Here is a 25359-nt window from a genome sequence, read left to right on the forward strand (position 1 = left end):
TATTTGCCACAAAGTACCTTTTGTGAAAGAGAAAGGTTCTTCAGATGTTAAAGGTTCTTTATGGAGCCATTTAAACAAAAATGTTCCTCTATGGCATCGTGAAATACCTTAATTTTTAAGAGTGTACGAAAAAAAATTCTGATGTTGACCTAGTCGTTTCACTTTTTTGTGTGTAGAACAGTAAGGAAATGTATACACTGTCAAAGCTTAAAAATTTGAACAAATAGCTATTTTTCAGTCAAGTACAGTAACTTTTGCAGGTTTTTTATCAAGAACAGAATATGTCGAACTGATAGATTTAAAATATAAACTAACCCATCACATAATAGGCAGATTTAGTAATTTTCCAAAAACTATCGACTGCCTTAAGATGGTTGAACGTGGTTCTCAATGAATGTGTTCACTGTGCACCAACTGTATACAGTGAATTCCTCATAAATCCTAGAGATGTGATCAAGATTGCATTGACTGACCCCTGCCCTCTGACCTTCTCAGGGATCCCATTGAGTGATGATGTCTTACCCAACGGCCTCCTATGACCAGCTGGTGCGGCAGGTGGAGGATCTCCGTAAGGAGAACTCTCACCTGCGCCGTGAGCTTCAGGACAACTCACATCACCTGTCCAAGCTCGAGAATGAAACCTCTGACATGAAGGTGAGTGAAGCTCAGATTATAACGGAATTATTAAATGGTAGCCTTGGCTCCACAAGGAGGCCTGGTCTACCCAATTATGATCTTGGCCCATGATCTGGAGTCAGTCTGATACTAGATCATTAATTCTGCTTGAATGTGATGGATCTGCCTTTAAAATTATAAAAAGAGACCATAAAACTGAAGCTTTACAGCTCAGGATATCAGTTGATAATCTTTGAGAATGATGTAGGCCTAAAGTGAAGCCATTAGTGAGACTTAACAAAATTGCAAAAATTGGAATCAAGCATTTGGTTTACTATTAAATCTGCACTTCTCTTAAATTTGTATTGCTTGACCAAACTGTCACTTGTATGGATTTTCTAGTAAAAAGCTTATTAGTTAAGATCATCCTCTGACATAAGTTGACAGGTTGAATTGCTCTTCTTTTTTTTAAATAATATTGTTTATTTATGACTTATCGCCTTGTCAGCAGCAATGGCTATACTCATGAACAAAACAATTCAATTGCATCACTCAGTTCAATCAAAATTCTTTCTATATGGTTCATTGCTGGGATTCTGTAACATTTCGACTTGAAATATACATTTTTTTCAACTACGTATGATTCATTTTCTAAATACTCCACATAATTAGGCACATGTCAAACCTCCAAAAAATCATATTTCCCCACCTCAGGTGTTAACTTCCTTTCATTTTTTTTTAGATTGAGACACCTTTTTTTCTCAACCCCGTAATGGAAAAAAACGGATTGGTTTAAAAAGGATTTTACACAGTGTAACCCTCCGCCTATATCGGGCAGGTCACACAGAAAAACACGGTTCTATTCTCTTGTTTGAACAACACTTACACTCTCCAATCTTCAAAAATTAAACACAAAAAGAAACCCAACAAAGAATGTTTACTGCCCAGCCTCTCATATGTTATTTACAAATACGCTACCAAAACACAGAATATACAAATATACAAATAGCGCGTGTCTGTGAAAAGTCCCAAAGTCCGTGAGCGTGTATGTAAGTGTGAGAGAATCGGCCTCACCGGCAAATTGAAGTCCGTGAGCGCAATCCAAATGAGCTGTTCCGTATAAGTAATCCTCTGGCGACAGTCTCCACAAGTCCCGAGTGGACGGCAAATCCCAGCAGATGAAACAACGGCGAAAACAGTCTCTTAAAAATCCATAAAGCGATCGCAAATAATCCAACAAAAGACGGCCCAGGCAGACGCCGCCTTCACGCCCGTCCTGCTTCTTCGACGTGAATCGTGAACGCCGTCCTAGTACCTGGTTCCCCCCTACTGGTGTGACGGTATGATTTAAATAAGCATGTCACTAATAAAATGAACTTGCTTGTATATACACAGTATCAAAATAAAAGACGTAAGACAAAAGTCCAATACACTGCATCAATGCTTATGGGATACAAACGAACCAGAAGAAAGTTAACACAACTGCATGGCCATTTCACACATCTAATGAAATACAGTTATAAAAACTCTTTTATGTGGCAACGCTACATAGTCCCCCCCCCCCAGCCTGGACCACAGAGGGTGGACGCCCAAAAAAGCGTTTCAAATTAACCACATTAAACACATCAGTTCTCGGTGGGTCTCCCCAAGCAACAGAGTAATTTATTGGCCCTTTCTTACTCATAATAAAGCCAGGACCCTCCCACTTAGGCGCTAGCTTAGAGGTGAACTTATTGGCAGCATTAGACAAGGGATGAGTTTTTAACCAAACTAAGTCCCCAAGCTGAAATTGCACATCTTTCCTTCGAAGGTTATAATACTTAGCTTGTTTAGCCTGACTCATCCTCATCCTGCGCACAACCTCCTGTTGAAGAAGATGTTGTCTCTCCAGTACTGTGTAAGCCGCTTGTTCAGGTGAAGGGTGAATATGAATAAGTCGCTCTAGGGGCCCGTAGATTTGCCTTCCCAGCATGAGCTCAGCTGGAGTCCGGCCGGTCGTCTCCTGCTGAGCAGTATTGATGGCATAACGTAACTCAGGCAACCACTGGTCCCAGGACTGATGTTGCTGTCCGACATATGAAGCGATCATTGTTTTAAGTGTTCTGTTTACCCTCTCAGTCAGATTACTCTGTGGATGATATGAAGTTGTAAGGGTTTGGATACAACCCCAGGATCTACACACTTCCGACAGGAGGGTGGAGGTAAATTGTGGACCCCTATCAGAAACTAGATATTTTGGGACCCCCCATCGGCTGAAAATCTCTTCCCGAAGGACCTTTGCTATCTTTTGGGTCTTACTGTCCCTCAAAGGAAACAGCTCTACCCATTTAGTGAAATAGTCCACAATGACTAATAGGCAGGTGTTTCTTTTCTTGCTGATAGGGAATGGTCCCATCAGGTCAATCCCGAGGGTGTGTCCTGGTTCCGTAACTAAGTTGCTCTGCATGAGCCCAGCCTTTTTACTATTACCAGGTTTGTATTGCTGACATGGTTTGCAACTCTTCACATAGCTCCATACTTCCTTCCTCACGGATGGCCACCAAGCCACTTCCAATATTTTAAGCAGTGTTTTAAGTTGTCCTAAGTGCCCCGCTAATGGGTTATCATGAAAATAGTGCAAGAAAGTCTGGGTGAGCTGTTTCGGCACCACCAACTGATACTTAGCCCCGTCTCCTTTCAGGGGAATTTTCCTGTACCAGATTCCTTGTACATTTTCAAACCTGATGGCCTGATCCTTTGAAGATCGCGGAGGGGAAGAAGAAGTTAATTGAAGCAAATCCAAGTCAGCTTGTTGTGCCTGTTGAATCTCATCAAGACTGAGAGGTAACAGAGATGCATTAGTGAGGGTAATAGAGAAACAAGGGTTGGATACCGATGAGGGTTCACAAGAGCGAGACAAGGCATCAGGTACCAAATTTAGGCAACCCTTGCGATGTTGGACCCGAAAATCAAATTGTTGTAACCTTAAGGTCCAGCGAGTCAAGCGAGAAGTGGTCTTTGGGCAATTAAATGCCCAAGACAGTGCAGCATGGTCAGTGAAGACATCAAAGGGAGTCCCCTCCAAGTAGTGCCTCCACTTTTCCACTGCCCAAACTACAGCCAAACACTCCTTTTCCGAGGTACTATAATTTTTTTCCGCAGAAGACAATGCCCTTGAGGCGAAAGCAATCACCTTCTCCTGGTTATCACACATTTGAGTAAGCACTGCTCCCAGGCCCACATCACTAGCATCAGTATGTATCTGGAATGGTTGTGTAGTGTCTGGTTGAGTAAGTATTGGGGCATGTTGTAAAGCTTGCTTCAAAGCATCTACACTGGACTGGCATTCCTCCGTCCACTCCCATTTCACCCCTTTCTTCCTCAAACGATTTAAAGGGGCCGAGATGTCCGCGAAATGGGGAATATACCTATGGTACCACCCTGCTAACCCCAAAAATCGCTGGAGAGATTTGAGGTCATATGGTGTGGGAAAGTCAGCAACTGCCTGGATCTTATCTTTGTCCGTTTCCACCCCTCTCTCTGTGACGATGTGGCCAAGAAATTTCAATTGTCTTTTGAAAAACTGACACTTCTTCATGTTCAAGGTAAGATTAGCTTGCGTGAGTCTCTCCAGTACTAGGTGTAGATGTTTTTTATGTTCCGCAAGGGTTTTGGAATAAATAATGATGTCATCAACATAAACGAAGCAAATCTTACCCCTCAATTCACCCAACACTCTCTCCATAAGCCGTTGAAAAGTAGCAGCGGCGTTCTTGAGGCCATACGGCATGGCCTTAAATTGGAAGAGACCTTTGGTGGTGATAAAGGCTGTCAAAGCCTTACTTTCTTCAGCCATGGCAACTTGCCAATAACCTGACCTTAAATCCAAGGAAGTAAACCATGTGGCTCCCTCCAATGATTCCAAGATATCGTGGATCAAAGGCATAGGATAGGCATCAAAGATTGTCTTTTTGTTAAGACGCCTATAATCCACACAGAACCGGAACGTTCCATCTTCCTTTGGGACTAGAACGACCGGGGAAGACCAAGGAGAGAATGAGGGTTCGATGATACCTTTCTCGAGCATCTTATCCACTTCTGCCTCAATGATACCCTTCTTCAGTGGGGAGACCCGGTAGGCTCTAGATGTTACCGGTGTATCATCGGTGAGGGCGATGTTATGCCGGACGACCGAGGTATGACCGAGATTTTCGGAAGTAATAACTGGCCAAGCCGTAATTAACTCCCTTAATTCTTCTAAGTAGGTGGTCTCATGAGTTTTGTATGGGTCAAACACAGAGTGTTCATAGTCAGCTGGAACAGCACAGTACATAAGGAGTGTAGTAGGTATCGGCAAACAAGGAGGAATTAGCGGCATGCCCTTACCAGGTGGAAACAGAGCAGGCAAGAAGGGAAAATATTGGTAATCCTTTCCTCTTCTTATACCATATCTTCCTTGCTCCAAATCCACAACCACTCCAGCGAGCCTTAAGAAATCCAGGCCGATGATCACAGGAAATGCCAAGTGAGAGTCTTCCATAATAAATGCCCTCATCTCATAGTCCTGTCCATGCCAAACAAAATTCATCAACTGGTGGTCCAGGGAATGATGCATAGTCCCATCGGCCATGATAAACTTCTGGGAAGGCAGTGCCTTAGATGTTTTAACTTCTCCATCATGCATCTTGTCCCACAAACTCTTTTGGAGTAAGGTAAATGTACTGCCTGTATCCATAACCGCCTGTACCTGTCGTCCATTCACCCTAATAGATACCCCCAGCAGAGAAGATACTGGGTGGTGCTGGGTTATATTTATTCCAGCCAAGTGTTTGCGATGAGGAGTCTCAGAAGATTTCTTACCCTTATCTTTCCCATTACTACTCTCCACTTTTCTCCAATACTCCTTCGCCCCCATATAGTCCTTTTCCACCAGCCCTCCTACCTTCACCAGCTGACTCACAGTATGTACGGTTCCCCTCAAACATCCTGCCACCCTTGGGTTGATACTATTTAGGATCCGATTCACTAGTTCTTCTTCTGAAGCATCAGGTTTCCACTTTAAACATAAGGCACGGTAATTGTAGGCAAAATCCCTCAAACGTTGATTAGGTTGCTGTACCATCATCCTAAGCTTTTCCTCTACCTCAGAGAGATAATCATCTGGCAGAAATGCATCCATCAATGCCCTCTTAAAAGATTCCCAGTCCCTCACCTTGCTTTTTTCAGCCTTCCACCAACTGAGAGCTGGTCCTTGCAAGACGGTGCTTAGGGTTCCTAAAAGTTCCAAGTTGGCAAGTGGTCTGACTTCCAGATAGTCCTCACACCTCTCTATGAAATTGAAGACATCTGCTGTCTCACAGGATTCACCAAATGTGGGGAATTCAAGCCGCACAGGAGGTCGAGTGCAAAACGAGGATGAGCCAGATAAAACCACGGTATCAGGAACTGTAGAAGGATCTAAAGGTTTAGAAGGTGAAACCTGATAAGTGGCATTTACGGAAGTCTGTGGTATAGGAGACTGTACCAAAGGGAGCCAGTCATGTGGAGTGGAAACAGTCTGCCTATTTTGCCTTCTCGTGGGAAAAGGGGTGCTAGTTGAATATATATGTTTAAGCTTATTCTCCCACTTCTCATCCCTCCTCAAAAAGCAATCCATCACAGCTCTCTCTAACTTTTTAAGCGCCTCCTCAAAAGTATCTTCAATGCTATTTAAACGATCATCCAAAGCTTGCCTAAAGGTAGCTTCACGGTTACATGTGCTCTCCACAGCTAGCTTAAAATCATGCTCAATAGTTTGAACCTTATCGGAAAGGGCCAACAAATCCTCCTTCAATTGTGAAACTTCATCACGAATCCCTCGTTCACCCCCAACATCAGAGTCAACATCATCAACATTTTGATCAGCATCAGATATATACAGTGAACTAAGCAACGATGTTATTTGTGCAGTTGGATTACGTCTGACTATAAATTGCTCGCCTGTATAATCACCTTCAACACCTTCACTTATATCTGTATTTCGTACAACAGAATTAGTGTCCCTTTCCGTACCACTTATCTCATCCACAGTTGTGTATGTAGAATCCATGATAACAAATAAACCATAAACCAGTGCAAGTCAGAGAATCTTCCCCGTACGGGCCACCAATATGTAACCCTCCGCCTATATCGGGCAGGTCACACAGAAAAACACGGTTCTATTCTCTTGTTTGAACAACACTTACACTCTCCAATCTTCAAAAATTAAACACAAAAAGAAACCCAACAAAGAATGTTTACTGCCCAGCCTCTCATATGTTATTTACAAATACGCTACCAAAACACAGAATATACAAATATACAAATAGCGCGTGTCTGTGAAAAGTCCCAAAGTCCGTGAGCGTGTATGTAAGTGTGAGAGAATCGGCCTCACCGGCAAATTGAAGTCCGTGAGCGCAATCCAAATGAGCTGTTCCGTATAAGTAATCCTCTGGCGACAGTCTCCACAAGTCCCGAGTGGACGGCAAATCCCAGCAGATGAAACAACGGCGAAAACAGTCTCTTAAAAATCCATAAAGCGATCGCAAATAATCCAACAAAAGACGGCCCAGGCAGACGCCGCCTTCACGCCCGTCCTGCTTCTTCGACGTGAATCGTGAACGCCGTCCTAGTACCTGGTTCCCCCCTACTGGTGTGACGGTATGATTTAAATAAGCATGTCACTAATAAAATGAACTTGCTTGTATATACACAGTATCAAAATAAAAGACGTAAGACAAAAGTCCAATACACTGCATCAATGCTTATGGGATACAAACGAACCAGAAGAAAGTTAACACAACTGCATGGCCATTTCACACATCTAATGAAATACAGTTATAAAAACTCTTTTATGTGGCAACGCTACAACAGAACTTGTTATAAAATAAACAACAACCTCATGTGTCCCTGATAACAATTCCATGATAACAAATGTAACGTTTATCATATTGTTCACATTTTTACAGGACTGAAGCTAAAAAATACACAAACTGTTTGTCTATGGTCTGTTTATTTTGTATAAAATATTCTTAATTTAAAAGTTTATCTAAAACCACATTTTTATTTTTATTTTAGTCCTTTGCATCTCTGATAGTAATCAGCAAGAAATGCTTTCATTCTTAATTGTCTTCCCTATATTTTTCCAAAAATATTAATGTGACAAGGTGTGACTGGGTTGAAGTCTGTAACACATTTGAAGGGATACATTGGCTTAAATATGATTTTTTTGGTTTTGTCTCTTTCTCATGTTGTCCCCTTATTTGTGGGTCAACATATCTGCATGCCACACACTGTCTTTCTGCTGCAAATGTGGGTGAAGTTTGTAGGATGCTTGTCAAGTCAAAGTGGACATATTACATCAAACTGTATTCATAACAAAAATGAGTTGTCATGATCTTGGTATCCCCATCTCAAGCTTACAACCCCGTAACAATAAAATATATCTATTTGTGACGGGGTTGAGGTTTTTCATTCAAAATGGCCACTGCTTCTAATGTAGTTAGGAGATCAGACCATATATGGCAGCAATAAAACAAGTACATTGTATATACTTATGAATTAAAATAAAATGTTGAAAAATAGTAATTTTCCATCTTAATTTCATGTGTCAGGGTTGAGTTGTTAAGCTTGACAGAACCCTCCCTGAATATACAATGCTCTAAAAATATGAATAAAAAAAAAGAATACCTTTCTGGTAAATAATATCACATATGAGCAGAGTCTAAATTATTACAGGCGTAGAATGGTTAATGTGACAGGGTATAGTTCAGACTAAGTTCAGACTGCTGTTTTTTTTGTTTTGTTTTGTTTTTTTTCACAAGAAAGGAACACAAATAAATGCTTACATTATAGACAAAAATAGACAAGTACAAACTTAGTGAAGTGCCTCCAGGATATGACAAAATGCTTGGTTTAAAATATATATAAGACATTATTTTATGCTAAAAAATATTAAATGGGCACACCAAAGTATTGTAAAAAGCTTTGAACAATTAATTTTGGTGAACCACCACTTTAGAAACTCTAGGGGACTGAAATATTACAGAATCCCAGGAATGACCCATATAATGTTTACAATTATTTAACATTTTTGTCTTGAAAGGCCAACATACTAAACAAAATTTACTGTATGAAGTACATACATTTTTTATAACACATTATTCAGTGTGAACGGTAGATCTGTGTGGTGAGGAGTGAGTCTCCATTGCACGCGTTTGTCTCAGCCATGACCCACTTTCCACAAAATGTCTGGAGACTCTAATGATGAATGTCCAGCATCTCTAAGCTGAATGATGTCTGAGCACATTTTAAATCACTGTTGCCCATTACAGCTCTCAGTCGAGCAGAGAAGGCAACCATTAGACCATGGAGCTTATTTTATTATTGACCCTGAGTCTTAAATTGCATAATGTTTGATATGTTACATGAGCCTGATGTCAGCTCAGCTTTCGAGTTCCAGTAAAAGTGGGAGTGTCTTTTTCCTGTTCGTATTAAACAATTCTGCACATGAAATCATAGCAACAAACCACATAAATCTACTGAAGATGGCACTGAATTTTTTTTCAAATGAGGAAATGCACTTGAAAGGTTTGGTGTAGGTTGAATAAAGCAGGTTTACGCCTGTTTTTGTCAGTTTAACTGCTTAGAGACATTAATCCTATAGGGAATAAAACCCCTGAAGAGCTCATTAGGAATCAACAGCATTGTTCTGTCAATTTCAGATTGACTTAGAGATAACTATTAATTTCAAATGTTAACAGTTGCAACATTTATGCCATTTGGTTTTAATAAATAAATATCTTTATTCATTAAGGATGGATTAAATTGATCAAAAGTGACAGTTAAAAACAATTTAAAAAAATCCTAATTCAAGAAAATGTCTATTTTTAGATAGAACCACTTATAATTTTGATTATAATAAAGTAAGCACTGAATCAGCATATCTGAATGATGGAGTAATGGCTGCTAAAAATGCAGGAATAAATGACATTTTTAAAATATATGTTAGAATATTTCACTATATTTTACTGTATTTTTATTCAAATAAATGCCGCCTTGCTGAGCATTAAACTTTTGAAAGAATGTTTAAAAAATCTTACCAACCCAAATCTACACTCTTAAAAATAAAGGTGCTTCACAATGCTATAGAAGAAGCTTTTTGTCTAAATGGTTCCATAATGAACCTTTAACATCTGAAGAACATTTCTGTTTCACAAAAGGTCCTTTGTGGCAAAGAAGGTTCTTCAGATTATAAAAAACTTAACATAAATAAAAAAAAAATAACATAAAAAAGACTTTTTTAAAGAGCCATTTCTTGCTTACCTTTGACTAAATGGTTCTTTGTGGAACCAAAAATGGTTCTTCTATGGCATCGCTTGAGTGTAGTGTATTGTAGTGTGTATAATAACTAAAACATTGGATATATTCTCCATTCTGCATTATATCATTTTTTTATTCTGTTGAACACAAAGACATTTTGAAGAACAGTGGAGTCCAAACTAAATAAAACAAAAAAATAAAAATAAAAACATGAGGGTGAGTAATAGATGATAGACTATTTATTTTGGGTTAACTAACCTTCCGAATGATCCATTTTCAAAATACAGCGTGTACCCTGTGGGTTCATTTATTTATGCAATGGAAATGCTCTAAGCCTTTGTCATCACAAAATCATCGAATGAAACAGATTCGGCTGCTTTCATGAGATTATAGGTGATGCATGGGTCATATTCAATATCCCATGATTCCACTGTGGCCCACATGCCCAGATGCTGAGTGTAATCCCTGCCTAATCTTTTCACTCTCGCAGTCAGTTCTCAAACAGAGCTGATGCATGCATTATAAAGATGAGGTCATACGGTTTCTCGATATGAGAGAAGCATCTATGAGAATTTCTCTTTTTACTTTGAAATACTTGAGTTGGATTTTTGCTAAACTGGACTCCACTGACAAGACTGTCAACTGCTTATCTTTTTTCTTTTTTTGCCGTAATAGGAGGTTCTGAGGCAGCTGCAGAGTAAACTGGAGCAGGAGGCCGGAACTCTTGCCTCTTCAGGCAGAACTGATGTGCTGGACCAGCTCAAAGGTACTGCAAGAACCTTAAGTAGCCACTTCTCTACATAGACATCATAATTCATTTAATTGCAGAATTTAGCTTTTAACTGTAATATATTCTTTTCTTACTCTTTGGCAACTTAATGTTGTTTTTGATAAATGAAATGAAGATATTTTACTAAAAAAATTACATGAATAACTGCTAGAAAAAAATTCACAGAATTATGCAGGTATTGAATTAATCTGGATTTCTGCATACATTCTTCATAGAATTCATTCAAATTTAAAAAATCTTGTATCTCAACATATTTTTGTTGAACACACTGGATTTAAGGCGAGACACTGCAGGTGATTAGGGTAAAAAAATAACTAATAGTTATCACCTTACTTACTCAGTTGATTGATTACATTCATTATTGCAAATATTTTTTGTATTACAAGTTTTCTAAAATCTTAGGTTTAAATATGCAAATGAGCATTATTTAATAAAAGATGTGCTAATTTGCATATATTTCTAGTACAAAAATCTAAACACTGGATTTCAAAATTCTTGTTTAATTTTTTTTTTGACATATTAGAGTCGAATATTTTCTCACTGTAAAAACAGGCAGAAAACAATATTATTATTATTATTATTTTTCAATTTTGGGGGGGAGGGGGGGGATAAAATGTTGTATAAAATCAAGCAAATTATAAATGAACAAATTGTGTTTTTACCTGCAGTGTCTCCCCTTAATAAGTAGAATATAACTATAATAATTGAAAGTCTAACTGAAAATACAGAAACTGAATAATTTTTAGGACATTCATTTATATAAATTGTTATCGGTAGTCTTGGCTATTGACAAAGATTTCATGATTTCAGTTCACAAGCTCTAAATTCAATTCAACATCATTTGGAATTATTGTATTATATCAAACCAAAAAAAAAAAAAAACATTTAGATATCAGATATTATTTTTGATATTTTTTACTAGTGGGTGCAGGACACTGTAGTTCATTTATATAAGTTATAGCAAAATAAAGTAAACTGTGGATAATAAACATATAAGCTATAACCAAAAATTGTCCATACGGTGGACTACCAATAAAAATGATAAGAATTTGGGACCAAAATTTTGATTTGACACTTTGACCTGACCATGTTTTGTTACATACCTTTCCATCAAAGTTATCTGACATTATCAAGATGAATCTCTCTTGAGTTCTTGTCATATTGAATGGTAAAATGTAAAGGTAATATATTGCCAAAAGTATTGGGACACCCCCATGAACAAGTTTGACTACTTTACTAATTTCCATGAGTACAAATCTTAATGTTAAGCATATAATGATATTCTAGGGTATTGTATGATTTTACGTTTGTAGCATCAGTTTGGACAGGACCGTTTTCTATTCTAACATGCATCTGTGTATAAAGCAAGCTTCGAAAAGAAATTATTGATTCAGTCAGTGTGGAATAACTTGACTGGTCTGCATAAAGCCAAGTCCTAATCCCATCCGAACACCTCTGGTGTGACTTTAAATGCAGACCTTGAGCCAAAAACCCATCACCAAACACCAGTGACTTTTACATAAGGGTATAGTCATTTTAGACACTTCCAAAACAACAACAGAGACAGAAATGCAACACATGAATTATGTTTCCATCTTTGTTGCCGCAGCCTTTTTCTAATCTAAAGAAGGGTGTGTCCCAGTGCTTTCGTCCATATAGTGAATGTATAAGTCATCTGTGTTTGGTGATGAGTTTTTGGCTCAAGGTCTGTATTTAAAGTCACACCAGAGGTGTTCAGCTGAGATTAGGACTTGGTTTTACCAGATCAGTGAAGTTCTACCACACTGACTGAATTAATAGTTTTATTTTTGAACCTTGCTTTATACACAGATGCATTGTCATGTTAGAATAGAAAAGGGTACTGTCCAAACTGTTGCTATAAAATTAAAATCACACAGTTACCTAGAATATAATTATATGCTTAAACATTAAGATTTGTACTCATGGAAATTACTAAAGTAGTCAAAACTGTTCACTAGACGGAGATGTCCCAATACGTTTGGCAATATAGTGTATGTGACATTGTTTACAAGCTGTTTTAATGGCATATTTTATTAAAATTAATTATTCAAGTTAATTGTTCGTCAGAAAGTAACAAAGCACAAAGCTTATTACTATACATTTCAGTCAAATTACGGTCATGTATCAACGGAAAACAGCATAGACTTAAAGATCAATCTTAGGAATTGAGAATTGATATTAGTAAATCAAAATGAGGAACGATTAAAATCAGTTAATCAATATTACCAAACCAGCCCTAATTCTTGAAGGCCGAAGACTACAGTAAAATATGAAGACATCCCACGCTGCTGTTTTCAAAGTAGGCTATTATAAAATGTACAAGAACTGCAACAAAACTAAATTTTCTTAGCTGATTGTACACATCAAATACCTCATCAAAAAGACCCAAAAATAACTAAATGTTTGACTTTTCTTGTTTTTCTAGAGCTGCATATGGATTTGACCAACTACTACGAGCTCAAGTACCAGCCTCACAACCTGCGTGTGTTTCCAGAGACGATGGCTGGCCAGGTAGGAGAAGGTGAAGAGAGACTGCGTATCGGCAGAGCCAGGAGTCCCGTCTGTCCACCATCCCGCCAGTCCTCATCTGCATCTGGAGAGAGCACAGCCGTGCACCCCGGACACCCTCATCAGGCGAATGGAGAAGGCCGTGTCACTGCCCAGCACTTAGAGGATCTCTGTAAAGAGAGGTGAGATCATCACATCTAAACACTCTAATCATATGTCTCGTTTTTTAACTGAAATGTTATTTCTTTAGAGGGTTTGTCTACTTTAATAGCCAGTGGCATAGTAGTTTAGGTCACATCCATGAACTATAATTACTCGCTTTTGCAAGTCAAAAGTAGATGGTTTTACAGGAAATTGGTGCTCTCATTTTAAAGAGCTGGACAACAGTTACTGTAAATTTCAAATTCATAGAACTTTAGAAAGCATTATTTTATTATATGCATTTCCTAACATTTTGTTATGAGAAAAAAGAACATGCAACAGAACAAAGAAAAATAATAATAAAAAATATAGCTGCAAGCTGCAATTATGGGGCTAAGCACTAGGCAAGCAAGCTAGCATTTTAAGATGATTTTATTCAACGATTAGTAATGTGATTTAATGGGTTATTAGTTTTGACCAATAGGTGGCACTGTTATGCAATCTAGGCCAATTTAATCAAATCATATTAGCATTTTTTTTAATTACTTTACAACTTTTGGCCACAAGTTGGCACTGGCCCTAAACGTTTTGAGTAATGTCAGGGGATGGTGCTGAAGACACATACTGAGTTTCGTAGTAATACACCAATGTGTTCGTAAAATGTAGCATTTTAAGATAAAATTAAAAATGCCAAACAAAACAAACAAAATTGGGTGGGGTTTGACTTAGCATGCTCCTCCAAATCTAAGAGACTAGATTTGTGATTTTTGGTCAAACCATTGAGAAGTTATAAGCAAAAAGAGCTATTTTCCATATCTTCTGACCACTAGGTGGCACTTTGTCGAAACACTGCAGGTTGCCTCAGGTCATGCTTGTTATAACACACACCAAATTTGGTCTCAATACGCCAAACCGTATTGCTTTTCGTAGAATTTCTTTGCACATTATTCGACTTGAATTCCATAACTTTTCGCCAGCATAGTCTGAACATGACCAATTGTCTTTAAAATCAGACAAACCGTCTAGGATGAGTTCATAAAACTATTAAAAATAGTGAAAATACTAAACCTTATGATTTTTAGATTTTGGTGTTCATTTGACTCAGCGTGAGCCAAGGAATCAGAGGAAATTTTCCTTCTGTGCCTTACCTCAAAAGTTATTAGCATAAACATAAGTGAAACTTTGGACGTGGTGGCGCTAGAGAGTTTGATTTAGAGACTCCAAATTTTGCTGTGGTTAATGATGAGACCTTCAGTGCTTGGCCCCTAATTTAACAAAAATATATGCACATATGTGACCCTGGACCACAAAACCAGTCATAAGGTTAAATTTTACAAAACTGAGATGTATATATAATATGAAAGCTCAGTAAATAAGCTTTCTATTGATGTATGGTTTGTTAGGATAGGACAATATTTGGCCGAATCAAAATCAAAATCCTGAGAAAATCACCTTTAAAGTTGTCCAAATTAGGATCTTAACAATGCATATTACTAATCAAAAATTACATTTTGATACATTTACAGTAGGAATTTTACAAAAAAATCTTCATGGAACATGATCTTTACTTAATTTCCTAATGTTTTTTGACATAAAAGAAAAATCAATAATTTTGACCCATGCAATGTATTTTTGGCTATTGCTACAAACATACCCCAGCGACTTAAGACTGGTTTTGTGGTCCAGGGTCACATATACACATATAAAAATCAAATAAATGTTCTTTTAAACATTTTGTTCATCAAATAATGCTAAAAAAATTTTAACCTTAAGAAATGTTACTTTGAGTACATAGAAAATATTAGAATGATTTCTGAAGGATCGTGTGACACTTAAGACCAAAGTAATGATGTTGAAAAGTCAGCCATCACGTGAATAAATTACATCTGAATTATGCCCAACGCTGGCTGAGTACAGTAATTTCAGGTTTCAGGAATGTGTGTTTGTGTGTTTTAGGACCATGTTGCTGAGTGAAATAGAGAAAGAGGAGAGAGAGCGGCGGTGGTATTACTCGCAGCTGCAAGGTTTGTCTCAGAGACTGGGTGAACTGCCGCGGCTTGATACGGTAAGCAGCCTAAACAACTTCCACCCCAATTACTCACTGATGGGACTGTGTGCATCTGTAGCCAAAAATGAGGTCACCTGGTTTTGCTGCTAATGACCACAGATTGTCCTAAACCTAGATTTTTTGATTTTCTGAGGTAATGCCCTTATCTACACTGTAAAAAATTTGCTGTAGTTCTGCAGCTGGTTGCCAGTAACTTACTGTAGATTTTTTATTTATGTTATTTACTGGCAACAGTTTGTTCAAAGTTAAATGAACATTAAACATTAACAAGTCTTTGTCTTTACAGAATAAAACTATAAAATAACAACCTACTGCAAAGCATTCTGGGAACCAGAAACCTTCATCAACCTTTTTCTGTTTTTTTCCTTCAGATTTTGGTTCCCAGAATGCTTTGCATGAGGCTGTTATTTTAGTTTTATTCTGTAAAGATAAAGACTTGTTAATGTTTAATGTTCAATTAACTTTGAACAAACTGTTGCCAGTAAATAGCACAAATTTAAATCTACAGTAAGTTACTGGCAACCAGCTGCCAGTAATACTGTAATTTCTACAGATTTTGTTTACAGTGTAGTTTTTGATTTTTAAAGGGATATTTCAGACAAAAATTAAAATTCTGTCATGATTTAGGGTAGCCTGAGTGCATTTGAGACATGTAACACCGTAAATAACTTATATATCGACAAAAGTTTTTTTTTTTGTTTTTTTTTCCAAGGTGAGATTTTTATTTCACCATGACCCTTTCACAATGAATAGCTTATTATTCTTCTATGAGTGTTAAACTTTAACATATATCATTGTAAACAGTACTCTGTGCTCTAAAAATAGACCTATTTTATGACATTGTGCCTTGCAAGGTCTTTTCATAATCTAGAGAAATGTGTCATTGGGGTACGGTTGAGACACAGTGTATCAGCTCTACCCGGATTGGTGTCCTATTGTGTCACATGCTGTTTAGTTGTACAGGTTTATGATAATAGGTTAAAAGTCACATTTACACACATGCTACACAAATTATGTTTAAAAAATTATATTTGTGATATGTCTATTATTAATGGATATATTTTCTAACGTGAATGTTAAAAGAATACCATAGCATTTTAAGAAATATACAAGGTGGTAAAGTGGATACAGTTGATACACCATTTTTAGGTCGCTGTGTATACAGTAACAGTTCAATCATAGAAAATAAAATGCATATTCAAAGGCTGTGTGTGTTTGTATACTGGTATTACCTACGTTAAGGGGACCAAATGTCCCAACAAGTATAGTAAAACCAGTATATTCTAACGTTATGGGAACATTTTTAGGTCCCCATAAAGGCACAAGCTTATAATTCATACACAATGACTGAAAATGTAAAAAATGCGTTTTTTGAGTGATGCATAGGTTGAGGGGAAGGGTTATAGAATATACAAGTATGTGTATTGTTGTTTTTACGGTTATGTTTACATTTGTACTGTTTGCCATATCTTTTCTAGTGTCCTATTTTGTTTAAATGAATCTGAATTAAATAAAGCAAATAAATAAATCTGAATTTAAAAAAAAAAAATGTTGCGCAACTGTAATTTTATAAAAAAAAATTTTACATTTGCAATAAATGGTTAGCCAGCTTTAGAGCATTAAGAATGAGCGTCTCAACTGATCAATGGTACTGTTTCAACTGTACACCAAATGCACCTTATGTTTCTGAGCTAATTGTGGAAAATATAAACTATTTATGGCTATTATCAAATAATGATATTTTAGTACACAAACAAAAGAAATATCATGTGAAAAATCACTTGATTTCAGCATCTACTTTTTGTGTAGTGATGAAAAAAGCAAAAAGTGTCTCTACAGTACTCAGTCTACCCTACTTAGTAACATGTTGTACCACACTTTTCCATACATTAAAGGCATGTTGTTTACGTATGTGTTTATAGAATTGGTTGTTTAGTCTGTAAGTCTTTTTCAGATTTGCAGAGGTTTGATCTTGTTTTTACAAATGGCACGCATGCAGTACAAATGATATATGATGCATTTCTCTGTGCCTCACAGTTCTCCATGCAGGTGGATTTTATTCGTCAGCAGCTGGAGTTTGAAGCTCAACAACTGCGGTCTGTGATGGAGGAACGTTTCGGCACCAGCGACGAAATGGTTCAGAGAACACAAGTAAGAGCAGATTATAGATTTAATGCCACGTTTTCATCAACAAAGATCCAGGTGTAAATCCAGCTTAAACGTCACGTGTCTGTCACAAGCGCATCACACATTTATCAACACTTGACCTGAATTAGGGCTGCACAATTAATTGAATTTCTAATTGCGATCACAATTACGGATGCCACAATTACGTAATCGGTTAAAGGCACGATTACAAAAAAAAAAAAAAATATATATATATATATATATATATATATATTATTTAGCATGCTTAAGAGGCATGTTTAGAACATGTCACGTTGTGAGAGGCGAATTGATATTGTTATCATAGGGACATCAAAATACCAAAATATAATTATTTATAACAAATTATTTAGAATTTTGAATGCATTTTAAGATAGCATTCCCTATCAACTGGTCGCAGTGAACAAAACCGCTGTATGCTGCGTCAAAGACAAGTGTGTCCTCTGATGTAAACAAGCACAGATGAGAAGCACATGGTGCAGCATGTGAGAGACGCTCTGGATGAAAACGCACTTTCATTCTCTGACAGCAGATGGCGCTAAACATAATGCAGCTGTTATCCCGCAAACCCTGTGAACAAAACAGCTTTCAGTTTCTAAGTGTTTAAATTATTTAAATAGCCGTTCAGATTTTTGTATTTGCTATGGTGTTCATCATCACAGCGTTAAACACTTTTAGTATTTAAACACTTTTAGTACTTTTAAATATTTAGACTTAATTGTTTACTTTTTTACATTTAAATCTGGACTACAACACACCCTAGATTTTGTTTGAAAGTGTTTTGATTCTTTATTGTTCGGTCAAACTTTACATTAGTAACATAAACTGCCATTAAAAAATTCTTCTAAACATTCATTAATCTTAGATAATTCCAATATTTAATAACAAATTGTTACAGTCTAAAGTTGTGTTATTTATTGAGCTAACATGAACTAACAGTATTTTTTAACAAAGATTAATAACTTATGTAGCTCATTGTGAATATTAATGCATTAACTAAGGTTAACTAATGAGATCTTAAAGTGATACCTATTGGTCTTTATAATTATTTTGCACTTTAATCTGTGTCAATTTTTTAACTTTATAAATTTTTTTGTGTGTTGCTTTATTGTATTTAAATGTTTATTATGACACCACTTTTTTGCAAATAAATTTCAATATCGTGATAATACCATATACCTTAATAAAAGCATTATCAATTAATCGCAACAGGAAGATGTAATACCGGCATATCCTTATGCATATTGCATAATTTTACTTTTTTTATTTAAAGAAACCAAACCAATGTATCATTGACATTTGTGGCAACGAGAAAAGCAATAAAGGTTTTTCAGGAAGAGTGTTTTTTAGCTTATTTTTATATCAAATTATGGCATGCAGTTGCTTCAAACAAAGCTATTTAAAACATCAATCAATGTAAATTGTGATAATCATAATTAATAATTGCAATTACAATTTCAAAGGAATAATCGACAATTATGATTTTGGTCATAATCTTGCAAACCTAACCTGAACCAAAATACACTCAAACATCCTGCACAGTGTTTGGTGAACAGTATGGCTAAACTGGGAATAATAGTGGTGTATGATGAAATAGTGTGTGATGATTTGCTCTGTATGTATCATTATCAAAGCATTAGAATGTTCACGATACTGTATATGAATAATTACTGTTATGTTTCTGTGTACAGATCCGTGTTGCTCGACTGGAGCAGCTGGAGAAAGAGCTTCAGGAGGCTCACAGCTCGCGTGGTCCTCAAGAGAAGAGTGCTCTACCAGAGACTCAGGTGACACATACACCCCTGCCCTCCATTGAGGCTGAATCATATAAATGCCTGAATTTGAGCCTGATTCATAAAATTGTTAAACTGATCAAAAATGCTTTTTATATTGTGTAAAAGCTTTAGGCCATTAGTATTTTTCCCACCAAAAATCTATTTTTTGCTATCTTTTGTAGTGTGTCAGTGTGTAATATATGAGTATATGAGTATAAATAATACATTAATGTATGAAATATTTAATAATATAATATTAATATGTACTGCCTTTCAAAAGTTTGGAATCAGTAAGACTTGTAATGTTTTTTTAAAGAAGTATCTTATGCTCATCAAAAATACAGAAAAAAACAATAATACTGCAAAGTGTCATTACAATATAAAACAATGTTTTTTATTTAAATATACATATATATTTTTTTCCTTCTATATAATCCTTCAGAAATCATTCTAATATGCTGATTTATTATTATGAACTATCTATGTTTGCAACAGTTGTGCTACCAAATATTTTTTTGGAACCTGTGATTCTTTTTTCATGTTTCTTCGATGAATAAAAAGTTAAAAAGAACAGCATTATAAATCTTTTCTAACTATATAAGTCTTTGCTATCACTTTTTATCAATTTAACACATCCTTGCTGAATAAAAGTAATCATTTCTTTCAAAAAAAGAAAGAATTAAAATTTACTAAGCCCAAACTTTTTAACAGTAGTGTATATTGTTTGAAAGAATTTCTATTTTAAATAAATGCTGTTCTTTTAAACTTTTTATTCTTTAAAGAATCCTGAAAAAGTATCACAAGTTCTAAAATAATTTAAAATTTTCACAATTTTCAACTGTTTTCAACACTGATAATAAATCAGCATTTTAGAATGATTTCTGAAGGATCATGTGACACTGATGCAGTAATGATGCTAAAAAATTCAGCTTTGATCACAGAAATAAAGAAGAATGTTATTTTACATCCTAATAATATTTCACAATATTACATTTTTTCTGTAGTTTCGATCAAATAAACAGCTTTGATGAGCATTAGAAACTGAAAAAAAAATCTTACTGATCCCAAACTTTTGAGCGATAGGATAGATTTTTGTTATGAGATAAATAAAAATATGTTTATTATGTTTTATTTTATTTTGTGCTTCAATACTACTACTGCTATTACTAAGAACAATAATAATGATTTGCACTGTATAACTTATTATTGAACAAAATGCCTATTTGATGATTGCATTTTGGTGAATTATTTAGTAACATCAAAAATGCTCCAAAGAATGTTTCTCTGCAGTTATTTATCTCTCAGTAGTGGCATATTCACAGAACAATTTATAGATGCTGTAAACTACTGAGGGTTTGTATTGCCAGGGGCAACACAGAACCACAGAGAACATTGTTGACTGAACCAGCCTGCTGGAAAATTCACATTAAAAATCGTGACATTTATGGCTCAGGTAATGGATGGAAGTTGTAAAAAAGAATTACTGTATACATTATATAACAAAGCTAAAAGTAAAACTTGCTTTCACGTTGCTGGTACAAAGTGATAAATTGTAATCATCATGTTTTTTTCTTATATAATGAATCAGAAGTGTATGTTTCCACTGGTCTGTTACATAAAATTGTATATTAAATATTTATGGTAATTTAATAAAACTTGCGATTCATTGTTTTACTGATGGAATCTAATACAGTATACGCAGGATATTATACCATAGGATATTTCTGCAGTGGCTACTCAGCTTACAAAAACTGGTAGCGTTATTCTTCTAGGATTTTCTTTTCACTGCAAAGCTGCACATCCATCCAGTCTTACCTGGCACTGTCTCACAGCACAGGCTGGCACTCAGTGTTGCTATGCAGAAAACAGGGTATGCCCTCTGCAAGCTGCCTCCTATTGGCTGCTCAGTAACTGGGATGCTTGGATGCTAAGTGTGAGCTTGTAATTTTGAAAAAAAGCTCTCTGAGACTAAGGGATTCCCACTGGAGCACAGTTATCAGTGAACAATTTTTTTTTAATTTTTTACAGTTTTTTTGTGAACAAGATGGCGCCGCGAATGGCAGCCTCTGTGCTTAGCTCTCCAGTTGTTTTTGTGTTTTTGTTCGTTTTTCCTGTTTTTTGTTTTGCAAACACGATCAGTTTTACAAGGGATGAACTGCTAAACATTAGGCAGAACATACCACAAAATCTCCTACCGGTTTTTGATTATTCGGACGTTTTGCTCAACATCATAGTTGGCGGAGCGGCGGCGCTTACCAAAGGCTTCAGGACGCGCAGGACGCGCAGGACGCGGGGGAAGCGCGCCGGCGCGCTCGTGAAGCTTCGTCAGCGTGGATTCAGGATGACACTGCCAGGCATACATTTGGCAAATCTCCGGTCTCTACCAAACAAAACGGACGAACTCCTTCTGCTCTCCCGGACAAATAAGGACTTCTCACACTCTGCTGCTCTGTGTTTCACGGAAACCTGGCTGAACGCGGCTATACCGGACAGCGCGATTCATCTCCCGGGATATCAGCTGTTCAGAGGAGACCGCGACGCAGAATCGACGGGGAAATCGCGCGGCGGCGGGACGTGCTTTTACATCAATGAGAGGTGGTGTACAGATGTAACAGTGTTAAAGAAAATATGCTGTTCTGATGTTGAAGCGCTTTTCATAAACTGTAAGCCGTTCTATTCGCCGCGAGAGTTTTGCTCGTTCATTCTCGTGAGTGTGTACATTCCACCGCAAGTGCACGTGAGCCTGGCGTTACAGAAACTCGCTGATCACATCACAGAGACAGAACAACAACACCCGGACTCTGTTTTAATCATTCTTGGGGATTTTAATAGAGCAAATCTCTCCCGTGAACTTCCAAAATACAGACAGCACATCACATGTCCGACCAGAGATAGAAATATATTGGACCACTGTTACACCACAATAAGGAATGCATATCACTCTGTCTCACGGGCAGCTTTGGGACTTTCTGATCACTGCCTGGTTCATCTTATACCAACCTACAGGCAACAACTTAAATCTGCTAAACCTGTAGCAAAGTCTGTAAAGAGATGGACCAACGAAACAGAGCGGGCTTTACAAGCCTGTTTCGAATGTACTGATTGGAGTGTTTTTGAAGCTGCTGCTACTGATCTGGACGAGCTTACAGAGACTGTTACTTCATATATCAGTTTCTGTGAGGATTTATGCATTCCTACCAGGACTCGCTTAACTTACAACAACGACAAACCATGGTTCACTGCAAAACTCAGACAGCTTCGTCATGTCAAAGATGATGCTTACAGGAAAGGGGACAAAGTCTTGTATAAAGAGGCCAAATACACACTGGAAAAGGAGATCAAAGTGGCAAAGAGAAATTATTCCGAAAAGATAAGGAACCAATTTCATTCCAGTGACTCTTCATCAGTGTGGAAAGGTCTAAAACAAATCACCAATTACAAGACATCATCCCCCAGCACTTTGCAGAATCAGCAACTGGCAGACGATCTGAACGAGTTCTATTGTCGGTTTGAAAAGACACCATTTACACCTCCAACATCACCCCTCTCCCCCACCTCTGCAACTCCCATTCAAATCAGTGAAGATGAGGTACGCAAGGTCTTCAAAAAGAACAAAAGAAGAAAGGCACCAGGCCCTGACGGTGTCACACCAGCCTGTCTGAAAACCTGTGCAGATCAGCTGGCACCCATTTTCTCACAGATCTTTAATAGGTCTTTGGAGTTGTGTGAAGTCCCCGCCTCTCTCAAACGTTCTGAAATCATCCCCATTCCAAAGAAACCCAAAATAACAGGACTTAACGACTACAGACCTGTGGCGCTAACATCTGTCGTCATGAAGTCGTTTGAGAAACTGGTTCTGGCTTATCTGAAGGACATCACCGGACCCTTACTGGACCCCCTGCAGTTTGCTTATCGTGCAAACAGGTCTGTAGATGATGCAGTGAACATGAGTCTACATTTCATACTGCAGCATCTGGACAAATCAGGGACTTACGCGAGGATCCTGTTTGTGGACTTCAGTTCAGCCTTCAACACTATCATCCCAAACCTCCTCCTGCCCAAACTAACTCAGCTCTCTGTGCCCACATCAGTCTGTCAGTGGATCAACAGCTTCCTGACAGACAGGCAGCAGCTAGTGAGGCTGGGAAAATTCTCATCCAGCACCCGTACTATCAGCACTGGCGCCCCTCAGGGTTGTGTCCTCTCCCCACTGCTCTTCTCCCTGTATACAAATGACTGTACCTCCAAAGACCCCTCTGTCAAGCTCCTGAAGTTTGCAGACGACACCACACTTATCGGCCTCATTCAGGACGGTGACGAGTCTGCTTACAGACAGGAGGTAAAAGAGCTGGCTGTCTGGTGCAGTCATAACAACCTGGAGCTCAACACGCTCAAAACTGTGGAGATGATCATAGACTTCAGGAAAACCCCCCCTGCTCTCCCCCCACTCACCATCATGAACAGCACTGTAAACACAGTGGAGTCATTCAGGTTCCTTGGAAATACCATCTCTCAGGACCTGAAGTGGGACATTCACATAGACTCCATTGTGAAAAAGGCCCAGCAGAGGCTGTACTTCCTCCGCCAGCTGAGGAAACTCAACCTGCCACAGGAACTGCTGAAACAGTTTTACTCTGCCATCATTGAATCCGTCCTCTGCACTTCAATTACCATCTGGTTCAGCTCAGCTACAAATTCTGATCTCAGAAGACTACGTCGGATAGTCCGGACTGCTGAGCGAATCATTGGTACAACCCTCCCTACCCTTCAAGATCTGTACTTATCCAGAGTACGAAAAAGGGCTGCCAAAATTACTCTGGACCCCTCACATCCAGCACACTCACTTTTTGAACTGTTACCATCCGGTCGGCGCTACAGAGCACTGAGCACTAGAACGACCAGACACCGAAACAGTTTCTTTCCTCAGGCAATCCATCTCATGAACACTTGATCGTGGAACATACAACACTATACATTCTTTATTCATTTTTCCGTTATTTATTTAAAGCACATACTTACTCCATTCGAATGTCTTTGCTATTTTTGCACATTGTCTGTCTTGTATACCTCTATATTGTTCTTTTTATAATATGTATCGTCTTGTCACTGTCTTTCTGTAGCACTGTGGAGCTCTGTCACAAAAACAAATTCCTAGTATGTGCAAACATACCTGGCAATAAAGCTCATTCTGATTCTGATTCTGATTCTGATTATCTGTCTGCTTGACACTGCACCACGATGACCATGAGCTCTTGAGACTGTAAGAATTTGTGATCATTTGGTGACCTTCACTAGACTCTTCAACTGATTTTGCATTATTAGTATTTTGCACATTTTAAAATAATAATAAAGTCATCCAGTGGTTTATGCAACTTATTAATAAAAATAATAATATTTGAGGTTCTTTGATGTTCTCTAGTTAAAATATCTAAAAATTCTTAAATTAGGATGCATTTACTACACAAGCAAAATGACATAAGATATTTCTTATGTAAGTCTTGGGGGTAAAAACATTGATAATTGCAAACATTTTTTGCATTACAAGTTTTTTAAAATGCTCGATTTAAATATGCAAAATTATTATGTGCGAATTTGCATACATTTCTAGTGCAAAAATCTAAACACTGGATGAAGTCAGTTTCAAACTTCTTGTTTAATTTTGTTTGACATATTAGAGTCAAATGTTTTTACAGAGGGGATTTTGAGGATTTGGGGAAAATCTAAGGGGATTTTTTAAAAAGATCTAATTTTGTCACTCCATAATTCAAATAAAACTTAGAACAGACATAAAACATTTTTTTTTAACTATTTTGATGGGAATAAATTGGTGTATAAAATCAAGCAAATTATCTGTCAATAAATCCCTCTGGAAAAACCTTCAGAATATAGACAGGAATACAAAGGTGAAGTTTGGTGTGTGTGTAAGTGCTACTGAAGTGGAGATTTATGGCTCAGGA

At 37.3% G+C, this 25359-nt stretch overlaps 1 protein-coding gene across 1 annotated transcript in view; it reads left to right on the forward strand.

Moving 5' to 3' along the window:
* The first annotated feature begins 513 nt into the window (after positions 1-513).
* apc2 (APC regulator of WNT signaling pathway 2) overlaps positions 514-25359 on the forward strand; it is a 38575-nt gene continuing 13729 nt past the window's right edge. Inside the window, 7 exon segments of the mRNA XM_073825369.1 lie at positions 514-654; positions 10609-10699; positions 13170-13434; positions 15350-15445; positions 17483-17612; positions 19319-19396; positions 23124-23151. Coding sequence (XP_073681470.1) covers positions 514-654; positions 10609-10699; positions 13170-13434; positions 15350-15445; positions 17483-17612; positions 19319-19396; positions 23124-23151 — 829 coding nt within the window.

This window comes from Garra rufa, chromosome 20 (genome assembly GCF_049309525.1).
Source record: "Garra rufa chromosome 20, GarRuf1.0, whole genome shotgun sequence".
In the NCBI taxonomy this organism is placed as follows: Eukaryota; Metazoa; Chordata; class Actinopteri; order Cypriniformes; family Cyprinidae; genus Garra; species Garra rufa.